Source organism: Eucyclogobius newberryi, unplaced genomic scaffold (assembly GCF_026437365.1).
Source record: "Eucyclogobius newberryi isolate DKJ021-1_F unplaced genomic scaffold, fEucNew1.0.hap1 SCAF_20, whole genome shotgun sequence".
Lineage (NCBI taxonomy): Eukaryota > Metazoa > Chordata > Actinopteri > Gobiiformes > Gobiidae > Eucyclogobius > Eucyclogobius newberryi.
The window spans coordinates 14,695,311-14,723,083 of NW_027315835.1; the positions used below are offsets into that span (position 1 = coordinate 14,695,311).

General features: G+C 41.5%; 1 protein-coding gene across 1 annotated transcript; it reads right to left on the bottom strand.

Moving 5' to 3' along the window:
- Positions 1-62: 62 nt before the first annotated feature.
- myo15b (myosin XVB) lies at positions 63-27,773 on the bottom strand. Its single transcript, XM_072456887.1, has 65 exons — positions 25,549-27,773; positions 24,994-25,170; positions 24,542-24,606; positions 24,404-24,467; positions 24,126-24,235; positions 23,972-24,046; positions 23,614-23,707; positions 23,196-23,299; positions 23,069-23,132; positions 22,267-22,380; positions 21,840-22,001; positions 21,021-21,134; positions 20,811-20,869; positions 20,568-20,691; positions 20,356-20,451; positions 20,041-20,172; positions 19,849-19,974; positions 19,635-19,712; positions 19,407-19,555; positions 19,005-19,050; positions 18,798-18,922; positions 17,084-17,198; positions 14,439-14,614; positions 14,178-14,271; positions 12,803-12,865; positions 12,512-12,569; positions 12,315-12,439; positions 12,039-12,134; positions 11,735-11,970; positions 11,487-11,656; positions 11,340-11,412; positions 11,006-11,185; positions 10,675-10,846; positions 9,776-9,860; positions 9,628-9,660; positions 9,440-9,496; positions 9,198-9,280; positions 8,772-9,101; positions 8,561-8,633; positions 8,221-8,333; positions 7,958-8,127; positions 7,666-7,743; positions 7,325-7,548; positions 6,851-6,951; positions 6,355-6,414; positions 6,205-6,280; positions 5,996-6,114; positions 5,789-5,904; positions 5,550-5,691; positions 5,343-5,454; positions 4,869-5,169; positions 4,723-4,786; positions 4,486-4,558; positions 4,129-4,205; positions 3,978-4,054; positions 3,682-3,812; positions 3,409-3,503; positions 3,259-3,336; positions 3,095-3,191; positions 2,834-2,982; positions 2,101-2,216; positions 1,597-1,724; positions 1,270-1,403; positions 1,043-1,183; positions 63-391 (listed from the first exon to the last, which is right to left on the bottom strand). The coding sequence occupies exons 1-65, from the start codon at positions 27,682-27,684 to the stop codon at positions 308-310; spliced, it is 9,489 nt and encodes a 3,162-aa protein (XP_072312988.1). The 5' UTR covers positions 27,685-27,773; the 3' UTR covers positions 63-307.

Genomic DNA, 27,773 nt, shown 5'->3' on the forward strand with positions numbered 1-27,773 from the left:
CTTTTGGTTGTATATAACCTCGCGTTGTTGTGACTTTATGAATATAATGAAATAAGACTATATCATGTTTTAAATTCTTTAATAGAAATGTAATTTAATGCAAAGCATACATTTTATACACAATTATAATATAATATATAATTTATTAAATATTCAGACATATGCAAATATTAATAGAATTTGTGTATTGGTTTCACTTTTTATTTTCTATCAAAATAGTTCGATTTGATTTATTTGATGCAAAATGTAAACAATGAATGATTAATTGATGATTGATAGTCCTTGAATAATTATGTTTTGGCATTATCTAGAGGTTGGAGACAGAGCTGCTGACTGGAGGACGCACCAGCTCTTTGATCACCAGGGCCAGGGTGTGGCACAGCTCCTTGGCCTAGGAATTAGGAAACACAAGATTATCAAAAGTAAAATAAAAATAATTAAAAACATATATAATATAATTGCAATACTTAACTCAGCTCCTAGTATTCCTACTTTGCTGAACCATACAATACTTTATAGTTTAATTATGCATACAAGACACAGAGGAAATAGATATAATTGGACCATGGTGATTATAGATTGCATAGAGGAGCCAGGTGTGTCTTTATGTACTAATACTAATAATTGGACACATGCAGAGAAGGCATAGTGAAAATATTGTCTCTTTCCAAATGTCTCCCTCTTGTCCTCATGTGGTTTACTGCCCCATAAGCAAACCCCCTGTCCCCCAGAGGTATTTAGTGACTCTTGCTTTGCCCTCAAACAGAAAAACATACATGTGCTGCTGCCCAGCCCCAGCTGTACTATACAGCTGTATAGTATATATGAATGTGGTGAGTAAGTGACTGTGGTGGTCGGAGGGGATTATGGGGCAGATTGGCAGCCTCACTTCCATCAATCTACCCCAAGGACGCTGCAGCTACAATAGTAGCTGACCACGATCAAGTATGGAGTAAAGGAATAATGAAATGTAAAGGCTTATATTATTATTATTGGCATAAACAAGCAGAACCACTTCTACTTTACCAATAAAGGACAGTACCTGCTTGGTTTGAATAGAGAATTTCTTTGGCCGAACTGGGTTTCCATAATCAATGTCCACTCCTGGAACTTTGCCCAGCTTTTTTGGGCGGACAGTGCGCATGGCTTGTATGTCCGCTAGGGAGATTTGGAACACTTGCTCCTGTGCATAATACAAGACATTATTACTTAGAAAATTAGGTTAGGTCTTTTGAGAAGGGCTGTTATGTTAAAGCTTTGGTGGTGTACCTGGGTTTTGGGGTGAATGAGGAGAACTCCATCCTGACTGACGCTGACTATGCAGGGAGAAGGAACACCACGTTGACTCACCTTCTCAGCCAAGAAAAGGCTAGAGCCAAACATTGGCTGAGTGGCAATAACGTCTGAAAAAAACAGTGTGGTGAGAGAGCAACTAATTATATAAATGTGCTTTATTCACATAGTAAATATAGTTATTTACTTTTTAGTTACCCAGTAATAACAGTGCATTTGATTTTTTTTTAAATCTGAGATAATTGACTCACAACAATGCAGGAATTTGATCAAAAGCAAAACGGTCCCACAACAGACACGTACCAATGAACTGGATCTTGGCTTCTTGCGAATTGAGGTTCTGCATTTGTGACATCGTTCCCATACAGAGAGAGTGGAGCTCCAAAGAGGAGCTGTCCTCTCGGGCGGGCACATACTGACTCAGCTCCATTCTGACACAAGGAAACATCCAGAAAATATGGTGTTAGTCCTGGGTGTGACAAACAGTGGTTAACAATGTTTTATTTCCTTGCAATGTTAGAGATTTTTTATCTATAATTTTTTTTTAAGGATTGTTTGGCCAATGGGCTTTATTCAACAGGACACTGCAGCGAGAAATGGGGATAAGAATGGGGAATGACATGCAACACACTGTTGAGAACCGTATTTGAACACCGCAGCCTCTCAAACATGGCAGGTAAAGAATACATATAGAACACAGAACAATACAGAATACAACACACACGAAGAGCAAAAATCTAAATAAGATCAGAAGTACAAGACTAAACATCAAAACTGAATGGAACTTAAGTCAAACTTGTAACTCACGGTGACGGAGCACTCCGAAGCCCATCAGCCAATCTCTGCAGAACGGCCAGTTCGGCGGTCTGCTGCAGCCCTCCAGAGGTCAGAGACAGCTGCTGGTTCAGGTATTGCCCCAACAGCTACAACACATACACTACATTGATGAATCATGATATTACAGAGCAGAGGCACAGAATATTGTTCAGTGGTTCAAAGAAAACAACCATCTTCATGTTAAAATAGGGTTAGTAATTGATTTTAGTAACTGTGATCTACCTATTGTAATTGCTGACTCTGAGTAAATGTTTTGGTCTGACCTCGTCTAATTATATGAGCTGGAACACAAACACAAGTAACAGAATGAGGTGGCTTGTCAGCAATTGTTTTGTTTTGTTGCAAAGACTTGAATTCAGACAAAAATCCTGCTGAATTTTTATTGCTGCACTTTTAAAAGTCTTCTTGCCACACTAAGAGGAGACTTTTAAATAATTTGGTCTACTCTGCTAAAAAAACAAACTGTCCTTGAGGCTCTTTACGAACGCAGAGTTATGAAAAATCATTTGATCCAGCACTTAACTACATTTTTCAGCTCTTTTCACTTCAGTAATCTTTTATCTTATTCATTTCACAGTGTCATATTTTTTCGTTAACTGTCCATTGTTTGTGTATGTGCTTGTTTTACTGTGCACATTTTTGCATATGCTTTCCAATGTGGTTTTAAACATTAAAAGGCAAATACACTGAACTGGAGGAGTACCTGCTGGTAGTGGAAGTTGAGGTAAAGCTCATTGTTAAAGGACAGGGGGCTCCTCCAGATGAGCCTCCTTAGGGACAGACTTATGGAGAAATCATCAAGGAGGAAGTCAAAAACATACTCCTCGGGGTGAACGGGTCGCGCTATGTCGTCTGCGACACACAAAGAGAAGTTATTCACCAAAGGGGATCAACTTATCTTTGTCTCTTTTATGTTAAATAAAAAATAACCGGTCATGAAGTATTTATGAAAACAAATAGTAACCTTTATCTCGGTTGGCAATGATGGAAAACTCATGCACTTCAGCGGGGTCTGTAATGGCCATCTCTCTGCAGAGGTCACTCACCACGTCTATGGCCATCTGAAATGTTCAATATTTATGAGACAGTTGTAAAAAGAATTCCATAGACACATATGTGACATCTCACGCTGAAGCTGCGGATCTTCGTGGGGAAGGCCACTCCTCCTGGCAGATTGATGCCAACTCGCCGAGAACTTTTTCCAGCCTGCAGAGTCACACTCTTAAATTTTAGATATTTGTTGACATGAGGAAAAGTTGAAGGTTTAAGAATACTTGCCATGAGAGCTTCCATTTCTACTTCAGAAGGAATGGTGCGACGGCTTCCGAAAGAGATGGAGCGCTGCAGGTTTTCAAGGCAGTATTCAGCCAACTCTAAACAATTAAAACAAAACTGAGAATTAACAACAGAAACTTACTTTCCAAATGATCACACCTAAGAACCCTTTTCTTGGCCTAACCTATATTGAAAGAAGAAGATAAAGTCTTCAGTCAAATAACGTTATGAAATCTTTGTATTGCTAACATTTGATTTTGATAACAAAAGTAGCACCTTGATAAGGGTTTTGTGGGTTGCCGGCAAGTAGCTCTAGATGGCGGAAGAGGTACGGCTGGAGCGTCCCAGAGCAGGAGAAAAAGCCTGTGCAAAGGTTCAGCAGTCTCCAGCCCAAAGTACAGCTGGACCTACAAACAAATACACATATGCACTGACTCCAGATAACTTGGGTTGAAAGGATTGGTTTCTGAATGTATAAGATAAGATAAGATAAGATAATCCTTTATTGTCCCGATGCATTATATTATTTAATGTACAAAATAACTAAATGAAATAGAACAAATATAGCTCACTTATTGCAATTGTCTGTAATTTGCTTCACAATCTGGCAGAATATCTCATCTCTCAGAAGTTCATTCTCCTTCCCCAGCTGACCAGAGCAGAGAAAGACATGAGATTGATTAGCTGTAAATCAGAACAGAGAAGTAAGTAATGCTTACTGACCAGTAAGATGTGGCGCAGGCAGTCGGTTTGGCTGTCTTTTTTAGGCAGCGGGGCATCTCCCGTGAACTGCAGCAGGTCTAGAGCACACAATATTGATCAAAATACTGCAATATTTCGGCACACAGTGGTTTGTAATTAGAAACTGAGCTGTTCTTCACCATCATACATCCTCTGGCATTTTAACAGGTATACATATATACCTATATATACATGTATACATATATACCCGATTCTCAACACTATAAATGAGCATCAGTGTGGAGTAAAATAATGAATATAATGTAGTTTTAATGAGAAAGCGGACTATTGCAGAAGACCTGTGAAAGTAAGAGGAACAAAAGAGGAATATAAACTTACTGCTGAAGCACTGCACAGACTGCTGATTTAACTCTGCGTCGTTGAAAAGAATGAGAGATTCCTGCAGCGGCACCTGTAAGCCAAATATACTTCATAGAACCAGGGAAAGTACACTGATCATGTGAAATCACTCTATTTAATTATACATATTACTTAGTGATCATTTCCAGTTATTGGACCTGTTCTGGTCTCCTAGGTAAGACATAGTGATGTACTACAACTGTGCACACTTCTTACATCAATATACTTGACAGGCTCAGAAAAGTTCCTCCCAGTGGGTGGCAAACCGTCGCTTCCAACACTATAAAAATGAGAAGGTACATAGCACATGTTAACAGTGAAGGATCTTTGGAATCCTGCGCATCTAAGACAAGAGATCTCACCGGAAGTATTTCATGGCAAACTCAGCCATAGGAGAGTAGTTCTCCTGGTGCCTTGAGCCCTGGACAGAGGCCTCTCTGCTGCGAGAAGGTGGTCTCTGTTGAGGTGGCCCCTGTGATATGGGACCCTGTGATTTGGGACCCTGTGGCATGGGCCCTGGGGGAGGCCTCAGGCTCCTCAAGCTCTTCCTCCTCTCGTCTCTTCGGTCCAGGTGCAGACCGTGGTAGTTCGGAGCAGCTGAAGGCTGAGTGAGTTCTACTGGGAACAGACCAGAGCGCCCCCCGGTGGAGCCAAACATCCAGCCTGAAGAACACAAGGTAGTTTTGTTGAAGAAGGTCTCAATAAGTTTAAACTTGCCAAAGTTTTAAGAAATAAGCACATATTTTATGTGCTATATATTATATTACTATACCTATGACCAATGAATCTAGTTCATTACTCAACACATACTGTTACTGGAGTCATTAGGAACACACCTGTCTGGAGCCCCTCTACTGCCTGCAGTCTGATGACATCTCCTTTGGTGAAGCTGAGCATGCTTTTGTCATCTGTCATGTGACTCTTCAGTGCCACCACGTGACCTGAACCCTGAGGGAAAAGATGTGGTGAAGAAATACTATATACGGCACCTGACAGTGGTAGACCACATTAACCTGGGCCGGACAAGAGCAATTGTAACTGACCTGGATGAGTTCATACAGAAAGAGTTTGATCATGGCAGAGATTTGTGGAGCCCTAGAGGACTCGAGTACCATGTTCTCACTTTTCAGCTCCACCCCCACTTTGTCTGCTCCTCTGAGCTCTATGGACAGCATCTCTGCAAAACTACACTCACAAAACAAAACAAAAACTGGGTTAATAGTTTTGTAACCAGGTATTGCTGGTGACACTTTAAAATGATCCCGTATGACACGACTGGTACCTGAAGCTGCGAAGGAGTCGGAGGTGTTTGGGGTTGATACCCGAGGCACGGACCACCTTGAGGAGACGGATCCCTCTATGGGTTACTCCTAAAATTTGAGCATCTTGGCTGTCCACCTGCATCGCACAGTTTAAAGTTTAACAAGAAAAAAAATATTACACCAATGAAGGCTATTCTACTTTCTGCCTGTCATTAGTGCATTCTTACCTTCACAGGGAACAATCTGCTGAAGTAGTTCTCCCAGTTGTCTCGAGCCGCGATGACAATTCTCTTCTTCATGAAGTCATCCTGGATGGTGCTTATAGTTGTACCAACATTGTAGTTTGCTGGCGTGATGACATGGTTAGTTATTAATAAAGTGTTAAACAACTAAATCATGGTGTAAATGCATGTGTTTCTCAGTCACTGTTTCTCACCGAGTAGATCTTTCATCTTCCTCCTCTCCTCTCGGCTGATCCGCAGGCAGCTGTCTGAGTATGTGTCCCTCATAATCTTTATAATACACCGAATGTTAACAGAAAAATGTATGCATCTTGATAAACAAAGGTGAAGACCCATGTACTAACCTGTTCACACAGCAGGTTGAGGATGTAGGCCCGGTTAAACAGTTCTTTGGGATAAAATACCTGAAAAGAAAGATGATGATTATACCTCAATTTATAAGCATATTATGCCATGGACATTTACGTATGTGTTAGTACAGCCATTGACAAAAAATCACGATTGCCAAAGTAGAGTAAAAAATTGTATATGAAGAGGTGCCAAGTGAATTTCTCTTATATTATCTGATCTATAATAGGCCTCAACATTCGCCTTTTTTATTTATTAACCATTATTCAACCAGGTAAAAAGGCTCAATTAGTTCGAGACCTCTTTAACAAGAGTGACCTGGAACAAAGGAAAGACTAGATAGGACACAAAATCATAAATCAATTCCACTAATGAGACATTTAAGAATAGACATTTAAATCAAACTGAATTTACATTTAAAAGCACAGCGATTTTATCCATAGCTGAAAACCCTGCATTTTATTCTGTAGGTGATTATTTAAAAACAGTCACCTCTTTCCGTAGGAACAATTTTCCAGGCAGGCTGGAGTAGGAGAAGTAGTTCTGAGGGAGGAGGCGATGCAACCGAGAGGAAACACCTTCATCATCTTCAACTTCAATTTACAAACATATTAGAAGTTAAGATATGATGACATATTCAGTAAAAACAATAATGAAAATCCAGCTTACAGCACAGTGGTATAAAAAGGTCAAAACATCTTGTTTTTTCAGAGAATGTTGATGTGGGGCAGTGCAATAAATTAAATTTGAGAAGAATGGTGATTGAATTGTTGTCAAATTGTCAAAGATAAGCCTCAGGTAAAAGAATGTTGTATGCCGGCTGTATGTATAAAATAGCAAATGCAATGTTGTCCAAATGTGTCGATTGCTTAGAAAACTTAGAATACTGTCCTAAAGAAGGCATGAGTAAACTCAAATCATCCTTACTGAGAGCGGGTGCTGCTGACTCCGGGGGGTGCAGGGAACGCTGGAGAACAGGTGCGGGCTCAGGTGGAGGGGGAGGAGCGTCAGGTGGATGAGTTTCAGCGGGAGGTGGAGGCGGAGGTGTTTCAGGGGGAGGTGGAGGTGGGGCCTGCTTTGAGCGCTGGGAGTTGAACAGTTCCTCCAAAGGGCGCTGTTTCTGCTTCATGTTGTTAGAAATGGCTCTGCGCCCCCTAGTGGACACAGGGGACCGCGGTGGGGAGGGGGCCCTGGGATGAGGCAGAGGGGCCCATTGTTTCTACGAATCAGAGGCGAATGCTTAAGAGAATGTTTTGGTCAGTAATGGTGCTCCATATTGTTTGATGACCCTCACCTTTTGTTGCTGCACTGGGGATGCATGTCTCAATTTGTCCAGAGCTTCCTGCTTAGGGTCATTCTTTTTCACAAACTGCTTTTTACTTGGTCTGTAAAAACAATAAAACATTTTGGAATAGAGTAATTGTTGGATTTGGAGGACAAAGTACTATTAATTTTTCAGGTTTCCTTGTCAAGATTGGCAAAAGTTACTCATATCAGAAGGAACTGTTCACATTTCAATACTCAGATAACTCCAGAAATCAGTAAATGATTTTTTAGCCCTTGTTAGTTGCAATAGGAGCTTTATTTCCTTGAACTGACCTGGCCGGTTGGATGGACACTGGCTCTGGAGCAGGACGGCTGTTGTATTGTTTGATGATTTCTCTGATATTTGAGGTGGGTTCAATATGTTCTTTGTTCATAGGGGCAGGGATTGGTGGGATTGGTTTGGGGGTGTCTGGCTTGGGGGCGTCTTCTTTGGCGGGAGCAGGCTTTGCGCTCTTCACTGTGGCACAATCAAAATGACAAAAATATCTACCAAATATCTATAAAGTTGCTAGCTCACCTTTAGGCTTGGGTTTGACAGGGGGAGGAGATGGGCTGGACCGAGGTGGAGAGCGATGTTGTCTCACTGGGGGAGAAGAAGAGGACGAGCGCGAGGGAGACACTGGGCGCTGTTTCACTGATTTGGCTTCTCCTAAAATAATGTATCAAGATTTTAAGTTAAAGTACAAAATACACACAACTGAAACTCATCATTGACAGTGTAATATAAAATAAAAACATATTAAAATTGGTTTTCAGATTAGAAAGTTGTATAATTGTTGCTAAATCACTCACTCACAAAATGGCCGAGACCTTTACTAACAATAAAGACAATTCTGTTTTGAGAAGCTTGTCTCTAGTTGTAAATGGTGTAGTTACCGATCTTCTCAAAGAACTCCAACTTCTCCCGAACTGACGGCAGATCCTCAGGTTCAGGTAAGTCCACTTCTGTCTCTGGCTGCAAATCAAATGAACCAGTCAATTTACTACAACAACATCTTACTATAATTTGATATTTCATTTCAACATCAGTCTACATCCAACCCATGTTTAACTTTCCTTTTTCAGAAGTTTCAGAAGAATACAGTACCTCTGGATCAGGCCTCTTGACACTGGTGCTGCGCTTGAGGGGCTTTGTTTTGTTTTTGGGGGGAGCTGGAGGAGGATGTGCAGGAGACGGTGATCTGGAGCGTTCTTTGGGTCTGCGCTGAGACCGTCTCCTCCTCCTCCTCCTCCTCTCTTCCTCTTCTCTCTCCTCTCTCTCTTCTCTCTCCTCTCTGTCTTCTCTCTCCTCTCTCGCTTCTCGCACCTCTCTCTCTTCTCGTGCCTCCCTCAGTCCTCTTTGGCGCTGCTGCTTCCTTTGCAGCTCTTGCTGCTGCTGCTGGGAAAGGGTCATGGCCTGCATGGTCATCTGTTGGGCCTGCTCCATGCGCAGGACAGCAGAGATGAAATGAGATTTCACTTGTACCGTGCAACATGGTAAAAAGAGCCCCTGAGAGGACTGAAGTCACCTCACCAAAAGAGCAGCCTGTTGGTTGATGACAGCCTGCATGGGGTCCGCCATGGAAGGGCCCATCATTGGGTTCGGAGGCATCATGGCTGTGACACAGCAAGAGTGATTCATACTTTGATTTAATAAATGAATGAACATTGATTTAAAGCATTTGAAGAAATATAAAACACAGTAAATGAGTGTAAGCCTAGAGTAAAAAACGGCTGCATAGAGCACCATGAGCAGACACTGGTGTCGGGGATCACCTGGCATGGCTGGCATCATAGGGTTTGTGCCGTAGAGGGGGGAAGTCATCGGTGCTCCTGAAAAGACAAGATAGTAATCAGCACCAATTATATGCCAGTAATTCTCAAAACTCTAAGAGTAGGATATAAAATAGATACTGTCCATACAACAATTATTCATTCATGAAAACAACAAACAATAAACATACCCATTGGATATGTAGGCATTGTCATAGGTACACCTGAAAGAAAGTCAGAGTAAGTTAATATTCACTACCACTTTACTTTGAAGGTACAATTCTATTTATCTGATCTGGCAATCAAAATATTGAGTAAGTAATCTTTTATCTTTCATACCAGCTCCATAAAACCCACTGTGCATGGGTCCAACCCCTCCCGCTCCTCTCATTCTGCGGTTCAACAGTGCCACTCGCTCTGCGTCCTACACACGGAGTGAACAGTTCCATTAGACAAGCTGTAAAACACTCATATGTGAAATCAGAGCAGTCTTTAGACAACAGAGTCACTTTTGTAATGATTTGACGTCTCTAAATCTCTGTTTTTATTATAATGGGACATACAGATAACAGAACTGTTTTTAGATATACAATTGGTGAAAGGAGGCAGGGACACCCTGGTCTGAACCTGGATTGCGACAATTACAAGAAAATAAAACCTCAAAGTTTATATACTATGCATAAGTATTATCCTTTCCTTGTCAGGCTGTTAAACGTCCTACATAATTATTCAGGCTACTCCTTTCGTACAATGAATTATTACTTATAATAAAATTAGACATCAATCAATAATATATTGTATTGAATTATGGGAAAGTGCTTGTAAAACCTATGTTAAACAAAAATATTTGTACAGAAAAGAACTGTAAAAATCATCAGTGGATACAGAGATTCCACAAGCCCAATATTTCTACAGTTAAAGACATTGCAATTCAACAAATAGGCAGAATATAATATGTTAAAGACTATGTTAAAATCAGAAAATCTTAACCAATAATCTACATAAAAGTTTTACCAATGACTTAAATAAGTTGCATGTTATAGCTCTGTTTTACGACTGAAAAGTTGGAACCTTAAATGATTTTGTTGAGAAAAAGAGACGGATATGATACATTTTATATTTCTGCTCCTTTTCGTGAACTCAATCAATATTTGTTGACTTTCTGCTCTGACTTTTCCCTTTTTTAATGAAGGTGTGTCGTCTTTCATTTGGTTTCACATAGTGTGGCCAGGACTAACCGGAGGTCCATTATCCAGTACTGGATCAAACAAGTCATCAACGTAAGCGTCCATCTGCCGACCGCGACCCTCCTGTGGATAGTCTCTTCTCCAGGGGGCTGATTCTGGTAGCTCTGGGGCTTGCATGAGAGGAGCCGGGGGAATAAAGCCATCCAGATCTGAAGGAGCAGTCCTGGGCACAAAAAGTAAAAATGTATAGAAATGTTCAACCTTAATCTATAGTTCACAATAAAGTGTGTTTTTTCCCCTATTTAAAAATGCACTCCATCCCAGGTACTAAACTCAACCATTCATAAACTAAAATGTGAACGTAAGGGCCTGTGGTTGGCACCTGTCTCCATGGGTGAAGAGGTAATCCGACTGCAACGACGAGGGGGTCCCAGGTGGGAGTGACATTTCCACCTCTGCTCCAGCCAGAAGATCCATGACAAAGTCTGAACCCGCCAGATCTGTCCAGCCTTCATCTGCAAAGAGTGAGACCGACCAGCCCTGCAGCGCCTCCGTCACTCCTCTTAGGGACACACAGGACAATCACTGAGATTAGGACGGGAATTGGGTTTGGGAATTTACACTCACACCAGAAGGGACAGGACAGCAAGGACTATGAAATCAAGTCATGTTGTGTGGTGTGTGTAAGGAAAAGAAGTGTGTCTTAGCTCAGTGACCTGAAATGGAGGAGCCATGAGGCGAATTGCTCCCCTGTGGTCCAGGACTCCACTTCGGCAGTCAGTTTCTCATCTGCAGGAGAGATCGCCAATGTCAAATAGTAACATTTTTTACATGATTTCTGTGTTCTGTATGTGTCGACCGACCGTTGAAGGTGTGGACTTCCAGCAGCATGCCGCTTCTCTTCTGGTTGCAGGTCCACTCCAGCCGTGTAGGGGGATAGATTCGGGTGCAGGGAAGGGGCAGCTGTTGGGAGGTCAGCAGTTTATGTTGGCACAGAGAACAGTACCGGTCTGGGGCCTGATCAGAAACATACCTGAGGAGGTAAAATCAACAACTAGTGTCAAATAATTAATAATTTGCATATATGTACATTTGTGTTCGAAGCACACACTTGAGTAGTGGCCTGTCGAGCGCTGGTGAGGGGGTGAAAGCACTGAGACAGCAGGCCAGGAGCAGCCAGGATCTAAGTCCTCCCTGCTCGTCCTTCTGCCCCCATGTGTGGTACACCAGCTGGGCCAGAATCTCGTCCCTTAAAGCTGGGCGACTCTGGCACTTCTCCACAATGAAGTTCCCCAATACTTGCTCCTGCCAGTGATTGAGGTCCTGCTCACCAGTGAACCTGAGGAGCTGGGGAAATCACAGAGTAAATAAAGAAAGAGTACAGGAGGACTGTGGTGATGATAATGGCCCTGTACCAGTTTATTCAGGTCCAGGGCACTTCTGGCATCATCTGGCTCCAGATGGGTGAGGGGCCTCTGGAGCGGGAGGCCCTGAGGCTGGCACCATGTGTCCTGATAGAAGCAAACACAACAAGACAAACCCTTTCAATCAGGACAAATTGCATAAGGTGAAATAATTACAAGGGTTTGGTACATATTGGAGAGGAATAAGTAACAAATTAAGTAACTAGTTAATCAACTATAAAGAGATAGAAAAAACTGGACACTGATGTCTAATGTTCTCACACTCACCTTTAATAAGGTCTTGGCATAACGAGAGAATGGATATCGGTCAATGTCCGAAGGGAGGCTGAGCTTGTGTTCAGGCCTGACCTGTGGAGAGGCCACATGAGTGACCTCTGACCCTTGGAGCCGTCCTGTACAAAATGCAAACACAAAATAAGTACTAAGAAAATAACATACTGTACATGCTCTGAATTAATATTAACCTGCTTCGGCTTGCAGTCGGGCAGAAAGCTCGGCTGGGATCTCCAACAGCCCCACATCCTGCACAGTAACAGAACACAACAAAAACTTTTCAAGGAGCTATTACTTCAAACATTATAATACAAATGAATAATTTTAATTGCTAGAAAATAATTTAACTACAAGCTTGACATATTTAATTTCTTCTTTATTTTTTCTGGGTGAAAAACAAGATTTCTTTACTTAATAAATTAAATTACAATACCAGTTTTCCTCAAAAATGAAAATGTTTTGGGCATAATATTCTCACTTACCATAATTGGGAGGAGAGACTTTGCCTTGGTCGCCGCCTTTGCTTTTTTATTCTCGTGAAAATCCTGAAACCACAGATGAAGCCAGTAGAAAAAACTGTCAGTCTTTATTTACCACCTGTAAGACCAGGTTTGCTTCGTGACCGCTGATCATTTCATTTGTCTTGAATCCAGAGTTATTCTTAGAGGCACAAGTGTTAAATAGCCCACACCCAACAGCAGGGCCCGCCTCCTTAAATGGCTCCAAAAGTCCAACGTTTATCACAGGCTTTACAACATGGGAGTCATCTCAATCCTTAGTGTCTTAAATGTTCATTAGTTAAATCTTTGTTGTGATAGAGAATGTTCCATTCCAAAATAATTGTATTTTCTGTAGTATTCCTGTAACTGACAATTAACAAGCCCACTGCATCTTGTCTGCTCTCATTAATTCATTCAAAACAAAAACAAGGAAATACAGTTCTGTTGTTTTTACTTTTATAGTAAGATGGCATCACAAAATAAATTTAGTTTAAAAAGTAAAAAAAAAAAAATGTCTTAAAGCAACGGCAAAGCTTTTTTTTAAAACAAATATAGCTTTAATAAGCATGTTGAATCTTTATTTATTTAAAAGTTTTCAAAGAAAATACAGCAGACCATCACATATCTTGCACACCTTTAGAACCATTATATACGTCCTAAAAGTTATACTTATGTTTACAAAAAATAATTTAAGCTTACAGCGAATAACCAGTTACTATCCTGTCATCTGATACTCACTGTTCCTGCCTGTTTGTATTATTTAAACTGTGTCAAACCCTTTAAAGCCATAATGTGAGGGCAGCGAAAACAGTTTATAGATAAGAAATAGAGACGGTGAACCAAACGGCCTACCTGTCAAGGCAGAGCAAGCACAGGGTCAGAACGGCTTCGGAGGAAGAAGAAAGACACACTGCTTCAAGTTTCACTTAAGAGGGGGTGAAGTCCAGGACAGTGGAAAGGTGTGTACTGGACGCATGCGTCAGGTCAGATAAGAGTATGTTTACAGGTAATGACAATATTCAAGTAGAAGTATTTGTGACTGTGTAAGTGTGGCCAATGCAATAGTGATATATGTATGTATATGGATGGAAGTGACAGTTAGCCAGCTGAATAATGAAAAACTAGAGAGTAACGAGCCATCAAATCTGTCCCCTAAACCTGACTCTAACAATTTAGTATTTCTTATATTCAATAATGACTTTCATCTGAATGTCTCACAAACTGAATCTCCTCTTGCATATGATGTTGGTTCAGGTTTATAGCTCAATAAAAGGAACAAACACAGCGTTGCTTAGTAACCTGAGCACCGTGGGTGGGTCTATGTGACAAAAGGGCGGGGTCTGTGTGTCACTCAAACCTTCCTCCAGTGGTGATGCAAGATGGTGTTCCTGGTGATCATTATCGCAGCCCAGAACTGAGTAATGGTCTGCCTACGCCGCTTGTAGTGCTTCCTGCAGGGGACAGGGGGCAGTGTCAGATCCGCTCTGGTTGGGTTACAGACTGAGGGCAACTCACAGTACTTATCCAGTTACAGCTTTTACAAAGAAAGTCAAACTGAACCACGTCTGCTCTAATGCCTCTTCTTTAAGACTGTTGTTTTCAGATGTGCATTGCGCACCTAGCCTGGTGTCCACGGATGTGGCTCTGGATAACTATGGCCTTCTGTCTGAAGAAGCGGAAGTTCCTCCTGCACAGAAATCCCCTGATGTTCCTCTGGATGGTGATGGCGGCCCAGGTCTGAGTGCTGCTCCACTTGTCATCCAGCAGTTGGTACAGGCGCTCCTTCAGGAACACCTGTGTACATACTTCATCCTTATATGGTTTAAACATTAGTATTTGTAACACATGTAAATGGAGGAACCAACACTTACATTGCTTCTTTACTATAATCAAATCTTAAGATGGCAAACGGCGAGAAAGTTAATGCGTCAGGAAATGTTAGGCAGGTCCTCTTCAAAGAGCAATGATATAGAAAGGAGAACAGGGGCATTCTGACTTAAAATAAACATCCTTTATTAGGCTATTGGGACAAATAATACATCATAATAGTAACATATTTTATTATCATTATTAGGCCCGAGCGCCACAAGCTGGCGAGAGGCCTATTAATCTCGTAAGGCCGTGCGAAGCACGGCTGCGAAAGTGCGCACGTAGTGCGCACGAAATCGAGCGCGAAGCGCTCGCCCACTTCCAAACACTCACTAACGCACTCCTCCACTCATGCACGCCCCGTGCATACTAATTAGTTGTAGGAAAATGGAACATTACCGTTGTAAACGGGCGAAGCCCGTGCAAAAGTTCGCACTAAACGAGCACTTTACATTGGGATGACGACCGCGAAGCGGTCGTCATCCCCATATAAAGCACTCATTTGCGCTAAGTAGCTCACGAATACGTTCCCCATCTCTTGCATGTTCCGTGCATATAAGCATGTAATGCTAAAATTGAACATTATTACTGTATAGAGGGCCAAAAACACAAAGTGGGCGGAGCCCACTCAAAATTATCGAAAGTACCCGTCAGTGACCAGGGACCCACACCATGAGGTAGGAAAGCCCGAGCGCTTTCCGAAAATGTATAGTTTATGATATTTGAAAAATGGGAAACATTGTTTTCGCATCAGAATATTATTCTTTCTTTCTTTCTTCTTCTTCTTCTTCTTCTTCTTCTCGGGACCAACCCCCCTATTTTTCACCCAGTGAACATTGACGAAAAGTCACAAAAATTTGCACACCTCTAAAAATCGTGCCTCTCTACATTCTGGCTATTTCCCTTTTCTAAAATAAAAAAAATTGGCGCGTCAGCGCCACCAAATGTACCAAAAATGCATTGAGAGATGGGAAATGACCCAAAAAAAATCTGATCGTAGAATCATGAAATTTGGCGCAGAGGTAGATGGTGACAAGAGAAGTAAAAAATATTATTACGGCAACGCCGTCCCCCGAACCAAATGTCGGCCATATTGCTTCAAAAATGGCTAAACATGACTTCGGAGTCTTTCCAAACGTCGTACTTTTACGAACTCCTCCCAGGGCGTTGGCCCTAAAAAGCTGAAATTTGGTGAAAATGCTACTGAGGAGTGGGACATCAAAAGTTATCCAAATTACATTGATACCTCTCACGGTCTCTGTGCGGCGAAGCCGCAAACTGTAACTAAAATTTCAGAAATCTCCCATATTTAAAATTTCTGCCGTTTGCGCAGATAAAGTCCGAATTGCGTCAAATTAGAATCAGTTGTTAAACTCTTTGCCCTAAACCTACTTGAAGTGAAATAAATTCATTTGGCGCCACAGCGCCCCCTACAGATTTTATATGGAGGTTAAATGTTTAGTTTTGCGAAATTATATGAAATTTGACACACAACTCAATTTTAGCATCCCCATCAAAAAAGTCAATGAGACCCATGTCATAATTGTTATGGCGTTGCCGTAACGATGACCGAAACCTCCCATGTTATTCCAATGGGGCCAGAACATGTTTACACTTTAGACTTTCACCAACTCCTCCCCCTCAGGGCGTCAGCCCTATTAACCTGAAATTTGGTGAGACTCATCTTCAGGACCATCAAAAGTTATCCACATTTTCATTCAAAGAGTCACGGTGTCTGTGCGGCAAAGCCGCACATTTTGCCAAGAATTCAAAATAAAATTGCTTTTTGATGGTAAAACAAAGGGGAGAACATGTGACAGCGTCACAGATTCAGCAGTAGGCGTGATAAAAGGACAATTGGGGCGCGTTAGCGCCCCCTCCTCTTGCGGCGTGGCGGCGGTGTGGCGGCGGCGTGGCGAGGGCCGATCATTGCCGCTTGCGGCTATATTTATTATTATTATTATTATCATTATTATTACAGTGTATTTATATAGTGTTTTCCACCTTCAAGGCATTCAAAGCACTTTACTAGGCAACGTGGGTGAAGTGTCTTGCTTAAGGACACAATGACATTTCCTCTAGCCACCCCACTGTGACATCTAGTTTCCCATCTGTCTCCTATCCAAGTACTAACCAGGCCCTGTCCTGCTTAACGCCCAAGAGCTGACAAGATTGGGCATAGGCAAACAGTTATGGCCAAAGTCTTAATTGATAAGTGGACATGATTGGCAGTATCATAACTATGGATAGCAAATCTTCCCAAAATCTTCATAGAGTCAATTAAAAGAATATAAAGGCATTGTGCTCTGAGACTCAAAATCAGCACTAGTATACTTCTGAGGGGAATTGAGAAATTATTCAGATTTGAAGAACTAGTATGTAGTTTTCTGTTACCTTAGTGAGTCCGAGCTGGTATTGTCCTGCCTCTGCTCCATTGGAGTCCAGCAGAGCCACGGTCTGCGCCCTGTCAGAGCCTTGGCTGTCCCGCAGGTTCAGCAGCACTCCGTACCTACAACACAGCACCATCACATTCACCAAACAGCATCACATATCCTGCACACCTGCGCAAGACCACAATACACGCAGAGACACAAGTTTATGGAACACATCATCACATAATCATCTCAATTATTTCTATTGTGTATGTATAAGTATAAGTTAGTTAGACTGTATGTCAACTACTAGTCCAGTTTTACCAGGACTGTGTATTTGGATACATTTTTCGTAAAAACATGACCCACACAGTAGAAAAAGCTTCAGTTGTAGTCTTCTCCATTGAGGAAACAATAAAGGTTTATCTTGTCTTATCTTACATTACTTGCGCGTAGCAAAAACTGTCCCATTGCTCAGTCACTGCTTCATCCTTTACATTTACTCTCACCAACATTTCACAATCGGAATCAGAAAAGGTTTATTGCCATTGTCAATTAACAAAATTCACACACATAGGAACTTGTTTTGGTGATTTGGTGCAACATACAACGATGAACAATAATAAAAAGAAGATATAAAAAATCAAACAGGGCACAGCCCTGTGGACATCCTGTGCTGGGAGAGTGTCTGCATGCATCACTCTCTCTCTCCACATTTTCAAAATTAGCTGGGTTCATGTCACTAGTCCAGTACTTTTGGAAGTTTGCTCAGAAAATGCATTTGTTCCTTGTCCACCAGATGACACAGTCCGGGTGACTTACATAGGTCACATGGTAACCAGCCCTGTATGAAACACTGAAGGACTTCATAGCAGAGCATGTATCAAAGTACCTGTGTCATCTTTACACTTCCAACATAGATCATTTCTACCCGTAACCATTTTATGGAGACTTGATGGAGTATAATAATTCCTATTAGGAATAAATCAGCGTAATCCCTCATCTCTCATTCTTCCATTGTAGAAACAATTTGAAAAACATTTTTTTTCTAAAAACAGAGCCCAGTATTTCTACAATACTTATTAGGAATATTGTATTGAGTAAATAAATAAATGACACATTCCCCGTTATTTGCGTGTCACCTTCAAATTTCCCATTAAGATTTATTTTCCATCTAGTTTAAAGACTTTGGCTTGTGCTGTTTTTTACCCACGGGTACATATTATACCATTTTAAAGCTTTGCTGAGTTATGGAGTTATGGTCCACAAATTTTCTCTCATTTGGCAGCATTAATTTTAGTTTTTGCATTACCCTTGATTAAATATAAATATGACTGTAACTACATTTAATTATTATTTTGTTTGTGTGGTTTATAAATACAAAATAGGTTGTTTTTAACCTTGACATGTTTCGGTGAGCATCTGTCACTTTCCTCAGAAGCGTCATCCGATTGCTGTGACATGTCACTTATCAATCAGACTGACAGATCTGCCAGACTGACCAAGCACCCAGCCACATGGTGGTCTCTGGAGAAGAGTGTCTCAGACGTGTGGGAGCATGCAAGCTCCTTCGTCTCTGTTCATTGTTCTTGTGCCTCGTTTACGGATCTTAATTGCTTCACGTCTTTCTGTTCCAATTATAATTAATTATATAATAACAAACCTATTTTGTCCTTATAAACAAAACAAATAAAAGTATAAGTACATTGTAAATAACTATAACTAAACTGCCATACCTTTGCATGAATTGGGAGTACAGGAGCCGCACAGGATAGCCTTCTTTTCGGATGTGGATGGTTTCCAGAACCCCAGCATGTTTGAGCTGAGCTGACACATAATTCAAGTCAAATATCCCTGGAAGCTAGAATTTTGAGAAAGAAATTATCTACACAGTGACACATTTTTCATTTATTAACATTTTTTGCATAATCATGAGCACTGACCTTAACATAGTTTGGTTTGAGACAGCGGATAAAGGTGGTTTTGCATCTGTAAAACAACAAAATGTCACGCAGCCACTCGCAGGTCTGACCAGATATATAAAGTATAATGATTTGAACGTATATAATTACAGTAAAACTAAAAATATTGGCTTGAAAATTCTAAAACTGTGAAGGGGCATGACAACTAACAGAATGTATTATGTTACAATGGATTAAAATAAATGTATCAAATTAATTTCATCATCCCAATGAAAATGAAAATTATTTACATTTTCTACTTGAAGTTGATCAACACAAAGGTTGATCCCCGTCTTTGTATTAGCTTTTGGAAATCTGTGAGTTTATTTAGAGTTGAGAAGATACACTGAGTCTGTTTGTGTACGAGCTCATAAGGAGCAGTACCTTTCGAGGCGTTGTGTGAGTTCACTGAGTGACTGAAGGAAATGGGAAGCAGCGGTGGTGGGCTGCTGGCGGAGGCCCTTGCCCCTCCAGCCCAGCTCTCTCTGCTGGATGTACCCTTCATGGACTTTCCGGAAGAGCTCCGACACCATCTGGGACAAGTGGATATGGTCACTCACTCATCACCTTTTCTGAATGAACTGTTATAGTTTGGAAATGAAGACTGTTTACGTTCAGCCGACTTTTGGCAAAAAGCTCCAGGACCTCTGTTCGAAACTGGTCATGGTTTTTATTCAGGAAATTTTGAACCTGCCGAAGGGAAATCAGAAGGTGAATTCACTTTCTCTAACACTTAAACAAGAATTATATTATGTAACTTTAAATCCGCCTGCTTTAAGGGAATCATTTAGTCTGTTGTATTATGTTTCCCCACAAATGAGCTGACCTGGTAAGTCACAGCTCCGGCGTAGTGATACACCGTGAACACAGGCATGGGGCTCTTGGGCTTGGCATAGAATGGGTTGTTCCCATGGTGATAGTGGCATTTCTGTAGGAAGGTGTGGTCCGTGGCCTAAAGAAGCGCACATCAGTTGGATTTGATTGTAAACACAAACACCCCTGCCCTTTGCTCACAAACCTGGAGCAGGCAGGTCTGGTCGTCCAGGATCCGGAGAATGCCGTGAGGGCGAGATGAGATGAGCTCCACGCATGAAGTTGAGTTTTTGAGAGGCATTGGGTACCACTGAATCTGCTCTGCATGGTACTCTTCCTGCAAAGGCCCAAGCCCACAAACACATGTATATTAAATACACTTTATTTTCCTAGAACATAAATGTGTTCTCTGCATTTTAGTTTCACCACAATTACTTGCACCTTCCTTTCAGTACAAGTGACAGGAGCCGTGTTGTATTTTGGCCCTTTGTATTGAGCCTATAGCATGAGGGGTACAAACCTGTTCCTGAGTAAGGACAGCCTTGTTGACAAAGTTCTGGAGTTGCTCATTGGCAAAGTTGATACAGAGTTGCTCAAAGCTGTTCACAGACAAGTCCTGTGCAAAACCACATTGATACTGTTATACCGTATTACAATCACAACTAAATCCAATTACAAGTTTAAAAACGACCTGAAAAACTTTTATTACTGCGATTAAGATTAAAAGCCAACCTCAAAACCATAAATGTCCACAACGCCCACTGTACTGTCCATCTCTGCAGGACTCAGCCAATCATTGATCTGCTCCAGAAGCCAATGAAAGAGCACCGAGTACAAGGCTTTGGCAATGGCATCTCTGCAGAACAATAGCATATTATTAGACTTTGATATATAAATAACAAATAAAATAACAGGTAATAATGCATGGGTTGCATTTAAGTAGAACGTTTCTGAATTAAGTTGATGCTACTGTACCTGGATTCAATGGCACTTTCCACAGACAGGGGGCAGTAGATCCTATCATATGTGGTTTCCTGTAAAGGAGAAAAGCTGTCAGCTAAAGATACTCAAAGATTCCATGAAGTTTGACTAATGCTACATGTAACATCTACTGCAGTCAATTATCTTCTCATGGTACAGTAAGTCTTTTTTATTTTATATTATGTGCTGTCGAGTGGTACTTACAGTGACTTTATGTGTGATGACAGTCTGGAGGGCCTCAGAGGAGACCTGCAGCAGGGAGCCCACTCTCCTGGCCTCGCATTGGCTGAAGATCCGAGCCACCTCAAACGACTCGCTCTGAAACAGAAGTCCACAATATCAATTTAAAAGTGAAGTGCTTGTTTAATCTGGCTATTTGTCGTATTGACTTTATTTTATCATATAGAATGTTCGATTTCCTAATCCTGATCACATACTAGACAGAGGAATAGATACATATTAGACAAAAGCAAAGAAAGAAATTTAAGGATTTCACTGTTGGCATCACTGATCTTGAATCCTTTTGGTTATAATTAGTAAAATATTTTTCACAATAATTGTAATCCATCTAATCTATCTCTCAAAAAAAAAGAATGAGCTTCAGCTTGCACCTCTTAATTTGTTCATATATCTGCAGTAAATGTACACTACAGGGTGGACCATAAGTTTCCATACATATGATTGGTTGTCATGGTCCCGTGGAGTGGCCTCTCAGATCCCCAGATTTCTCCACTTTTGATTTTTATCTTTGGGGGCACTTGAAGGCCATGGTGTATCAAGTAAAGATATCAAACATAAATAATCTCACGCATCATTGACGCCATTACAAGCAGAACGCCAACTGTCCTAATGAAAGTTCATCAACAGTGGAAAACACATATTGACATGTGTTTATATTTTCAAAACAATGGTAATCATGTGGAGCACATTATACAAATAAAAACAGTTGTCCAACAGGAAATTTGAACATGGGGGGACAGGGGGTCAAAGGTCAATGGTGTTCCTGTCCTTGGCATGGCTGACCTCGTAAGAGCTGAAGCAGATGTTGCCCAGCTGCAGAATGGATGACAGTATGGCCCACACTGTACTGATCTGATCTGAGTGCAAACCAATGGTTTCAAAACACTGCACCAAAAAGAGGAAGTCCTGTTTATCTTGTTTTCCCTTCAGCTCACAGGCTCCACCCTGAGACGACAAAAAAGCAAAGAGCGAAGCAAATGAGGCTTAAATCATTGGGAATATAGATAACAAAGTATTTGCCTTTAGAATGCCTTTAAATGTATTGTGCAGTACACTGTAAATTCCTTTGCACACAACAAAGGAACTATATCATTTCAAAATCAGAAGCTGTTTGACACAGATTTTTGCATGCTAATTTGTATGCCAATTTATTTAATCTTCCCACAGTAACCGTAGCAAAACTTCACCTCACGTCCTCCCTGCTCTGTACCTGGTTGAGGTAGTAGTAGGTCTCTGCTCCCTGCAGGTACACCTCCTGTTTGTCCCACTCATTCATTCCTGCCAACATCTCATAGAACACATGGAAGTTCCTCTCCTCGCTGGCCTGGTGCACACACACAATCCCCACCAGAATAAACCTCTTGCCTCCCAAGAAGGAGATCATGGGTTCGATTCCCGGACCAGACCAACATCACATGATCTCTCTGGGTGGAGTCTGCATGTTCTCCCCGTGTTACCGTGGGTTCTCTCCGGGTTCTCCAGCTTCCTCCCACCGTCCAAAGACATGTATGTGTTAGGTAAAATTGGTGACTCTAAATTGGCCCTAGTGAATGAATGTGAGGGTGAACTGTCTGTAATGTCTATGTCTCTGTGTTAGTCCTGCGACAAGTTGGCCACTGTCCAGGGTGTACCCCGCCTAAGGCCTGAACTGGGATAGGCTCCAGTCACCTGCGACCCCGAAAGGGAACAAGTGGTAGAAAATGGATGGATGGATTGGCCAACTTAACCTCAACTCTCTGCTAAATTATCAAAATAGAAATTCTCAAGGTGTCCATGCAGGGTACATACAATACAAAAGTAAATATATACTTACATTCTAATTAAATGTTCTAATTAAACTGACGCTTTGAATGTTGTTATATTTAGATATAGTGCCAAAAATATTGATTGATGAGATAAAAAAATATAGATTGATAAACATGTAACATGGATATTAATCATCTTAATCTAAGAAATCCCATTGTACACATACATTTATTGAATTTTCCGTTTATAGCAGCCAGCAGTCTCACCTGGAAGACCACTCTAGACTTCTCCAGGAGATATTGTGAGAGAGAGGTCCCAACGATAGACCCACTGTAGACCAGGAGAGGGTTTAGAGGCCAGTCCAAGTGAGCAGCGGACATATTGATTACTCACCGGAGGATGTGTATGTGCAAGTACTTGCCAAAGCGACTCGAGTTGTTGTTTAGGATCGTTTTGGCATTTCCAAAGCTCTCCAGGATAGGAAAGACCTCCATGGGCTTTATGTGTCATAAAAAAGAAGGCAAAGAAGAACCAGATTAATATTGCCTTTTATTTGGGTTGACATTTTGAGCTTTTTAACATCACCCCAAACCATCCATTACCCAGGAGAACTAAAATGTATGTGAAGTGCAGATAAATGACATTGTTAGAGAATAAAATATTTTTTAAATCCAGCCATCCACAAAGCATCTATTCTCAGTTATTTTTATGTGATTTGGGGTACGCTTCCATGGGTGTCTTTGAAGTTCAAATTTAGGATAAATAAAGTGTTCATTTAATTTATTTATTGGATTAATTGAACTGAATTCACCTGCCGTAAGGTGCCACTTCTGTCCTCATACATGCAGCTGAGGTAGTGCACAATCAGTTTGGTAGCTTCAGTCTTGCCAGATCCGCTCTGCCCACTAGAAAAATAAAATCAATTTAATGATAGATACTTCAAACAGACATGTTTACTTATTAGCAATAATTTACACAACTTTCCTCTTGTACATTTTGATTTCCCACCAAAAAAAAGTGTAGTGTTTCTGACTTAATAACAGATCAAATAAATATAAATGTCATTAATCTGTTTTTCATTTAATTTCAAGCTTGATCAAATACAAAAAGTCAGAATTCATGTGGGTTTAGAAGTAAGGATTTGTGACACATGCAAATAAAAAAAGTACCTGACAATGACGCAGTGCTCTTGTGAGGAAACTTGGGATTGTTTATAAGCTGCATCTGCTACAGCATACACATGACTACAACCAGACAAAGAGCAGGCATTTCACAGACAGGAAACAGCACTTCCACGGACGAGATAAGACTCATTGTGTTTACGGAGGGTTCCTGTGCGGCTCCTGGCCCTGGTATCTCAGCCGCAGCTCCTCCGTGTAGATGTTAAGAGGCTTGAAAGGGTTAATGGACAGCAGCATGTTTCCGATGTAGGTCTAAAAATATACATAGCAACATTTTTATTTATCGTCTTTAACCGTTTTACTACAAGCTTAAGGAAAATAATGTGCAAAAATACAACATAAAACATAGTAAAGACCATTTCCCCCTCACGTACAATCATTTATTCATATCTCAACTAGAACAATATGAGTGAAACTTACATAAATACTGTCCCGTTGAAATCTCTTTCTCAGGTTTAGTAACACAGAGCTCTCACTCACCTCTCTGGAACCAAAATGAATAAGATATATTTACAGTAAGACTTGTTTTTCTGCATTCTGCATTGTGTGTAGACTAACTGTAGTTGGGACAGATCCTCCAGCTCATCCACCTCCACGAGCTTGTTACTACCTGGCAGTACCACCTTTGACACACACAAGAAACGCAAGAGAAAACATGAATATAGGACATCACAATACTGTCTATTGCCTCCAGTTTTCAGAAGAAACCAATTCAAATATTTCGTTTTAATTTTTGTAAGCACACGCACTGCACTTTATGTCACAGTAATTCAACACTGAGACGGCTCTGCACTTCAATGTACCGGGATAGACATTTAGGCAAGGCAAGTTTATTTGTAGCACACAATTCATACACAAGGTAATTCAAAGTGCTTCAAAATGCTTCAAAATGCATTAAAATCACAAAGACATGACAGAAACAGCTTAGGACAAGAGAAGAGACAAAACTGTTTTTAGCTTGGATTTGAAAATTGTTTAATCATCTGAAGACGTGAGAAGGATAGTTCTACCTGTGTGCTAAGCAGTCGGTGCTCCAGCATTTCTTGAGTGGGGTCCTCGGATTCCCACAGACCCTTGTCTTTGTCAGTGACTGTAGTCTTCGTCTGTCGCTCATCGTCATAGACTGTCCATCGGGTCAGTTTCTCCACCGTCTGATGAGGCAGCAGATTCTCAGCCCGCAACCAGTTCTACAACAAATTTTAATTATACTTTCTGTAATAATCATGTATTTACTTAGAGGTGCACATTGTAATTCTGCTGGTGTGTGTGTGTGTGTGTGTGTGTGTGTCATGGTTTATGTGTTGGGGCGTCCTCCACCTTCTTGTCTCCATGGAGATGTTTTTGCTTTGCCTGGAATGTTCCACAGTATTATACAAGTCCATCTTGGGTTAGGGTTACCAACATACATTCTTAGTGTGAGTGTTGTCTACATGGAGTTAATAGTTTAAGTCGGTGAAACCTTCCAGGCAAAGCAATAACATCTCCATAAAGACATGAAGGTGCTGAACCACCATCAGAAAAGTTACATAGTGCACCTTATATAATAATTGTGTATTTTCCTATACCTGAGGGTCTCCACTCATGCAGGGGTTTTCTGCCCAGTGCATGTCCGGCTGGACGATGGTGAACACCCCTCTGTTTCCCATAAGCTCAGCCACTTCCCTGTCTGTCTCCTCTTCATACAACGATCGCACATTTGCCACTCTCGGTCCCGTCTGACTCATTTGAAAGCGGGTTGTCTCTGTTTCCGCTTGAGATTGAGTAGGTGCAGCTTCAATACCTTCTGCAGGCATGGTACTAGAAGAAGGACCCATCTTTGCTCTTGTCGATTGCAAAATACCACTGTGCTTCAGGCTTGTGAGAGCCGCCCTTTTCGCTGCGTTTTCAGTCCCCTCTGATGTGTCTGCTGAATGGAATCCTCTTTCGGTCCGATCGTCCACACCACGCACCACGGCTGGCAGTGGCTTCTTTAAGGTTTTGAGTAGGGTCAGGTCAGGTTTGACTGGGAGAACGAGCCGGGCCCCTGGTTTTGGAGGTTTGGGTTCTCCCTTGATGGATGCTCCCTCATTAGACCCTGATGTTGCAGGTGATTCCTCAGCATTAGCTTTTGACTTGTTGATTTTATTCATTCTTGGCAAAACAACTGCAAATTTAGCGTCCAGTTCTTTGTCTCCTGATGAAGTGGCATTCTCCTCTACTCGTAATGACCCTTCAATTTGTTTTTCTTTTTCTTTCATGCCCTCCGAAGCTTTCCTTTTCATACTGGCAAAAGTGGTTTTACCGGCAACTTTGACAGCCATTTTATGTTTGAACAAGTTACTTTTTGGTTTACTGCTGCTTTTCTTTCGTTTCCCTGCCTGAGCTGAGAGCCAGCGAGAGAGCCCAATCGCTTTCGCCCAAACTGACATCTTTTTCCTCAAATTGCAACCTCTGTGCATTTTCTTCTGAATCCAACCAGACATTTTATGAAGCGTCGTCATACCTTTTTTCCCTGTAATTAATTGCTTTGTGATTTTCCTGGTCTCATTATCTCCATCTTCAGCTTTAGCCTGTGACAATTCTTCTCCCAGCTTGGATTTGTTCAGCATTATGTTGGTCTTCTTCTGCAGTGTCTTCATCTGGACCTTCTTCAGGAGAAAGCTCTGACTGGGACTAAGCTCCTTTTGGTCTTCGACTTTCCCTTCAGACTCCAGCAGCGTTTGTAAGTTTTTACTTTTGTTTTTCAGCAACATCACTCGATCTTGAGCCTTCATGGCTGTGGATAGACTTGGCTCCATCACCCCCTCTTCCTCTTCGCTGGCGTTATCGGTGCTCTCCTCATTCTTGGTGGGGTCAGACCTTTTTGACACACCCCGAGGAGCCTGTTTTTTGCTCTTAGATTTTTCTTGCTTTTTGAGAATTTTGAGATTTTTCTTCTCTTCTTTTGCTTTCTGTTTGGCCTCCTTCTCCAGTCTTTGCCTTTCTGCTTTTGCCAAACGCTTTTCCTCTTTCTCCGCCTCCTTGTCTCGCTTGTTTTTCCTAAACATCTTCTTGCCTCGTACTTGCACAGGCTTTGAAGCTTTACTTTGTTGGGCTTTTCTGCGCGATCTGCCGACAGGCTTCTTAGCTAGTTCTTCATCATTTCCATCAGTGCTTTCAGACTCCGGACTGTCTCCATCCTGCTGGTTTTCTGGTTTATTTAAAGGTTTTGGGCTTTGTTCCTCTTCAGAATCGCTGGCAGATCTGTCCGAGTCACTTTTTGGTTCTGATTCTTGCTTGGCTGTTTGTGTATTGTCCCGAGAATTCTTGTGCCCGCTCTCCTCGCTGCTGGTACAGCTCTCCTGCTCACTGCTGTGCTCCTCCTCTTGCTGCTTCTCAGGATCCGATTCGGTGGCCTCCTCTGAGCTTCCTCCAGTGCTCTCCGATGCCTGGTCCCTCTCATCTTCAGATTCCTTATCTGTCGTTTTGTTCACCGCTTTTGTGGAGGGCATTTGGCTGGACCCCCTGGACTTTGCCGCTACTCTCACTTTGGTCTTGCTCTTGCTGCTGTTTTCTTTCACTGTGGGTTTCCCAGTTTGTTTGGATGGGGCCCTTTTAACTTCATCTTTTTTATGCCCCCTTTTTGTGTCACAATTTTTTGGCAGAGGCTTTTTTTCTTTCAAAATCACATTTTTGGGTTCTTTGGTTGCCGTTTCAGATTTATGCTTGGATGCATGGACCATACTTGCAGACTTAGGAGATGCTATTCTCACTCCATAAACCTAAAATCTAAAAAGAAGTATGACATAATCAGATATCTTCCGATAAACTT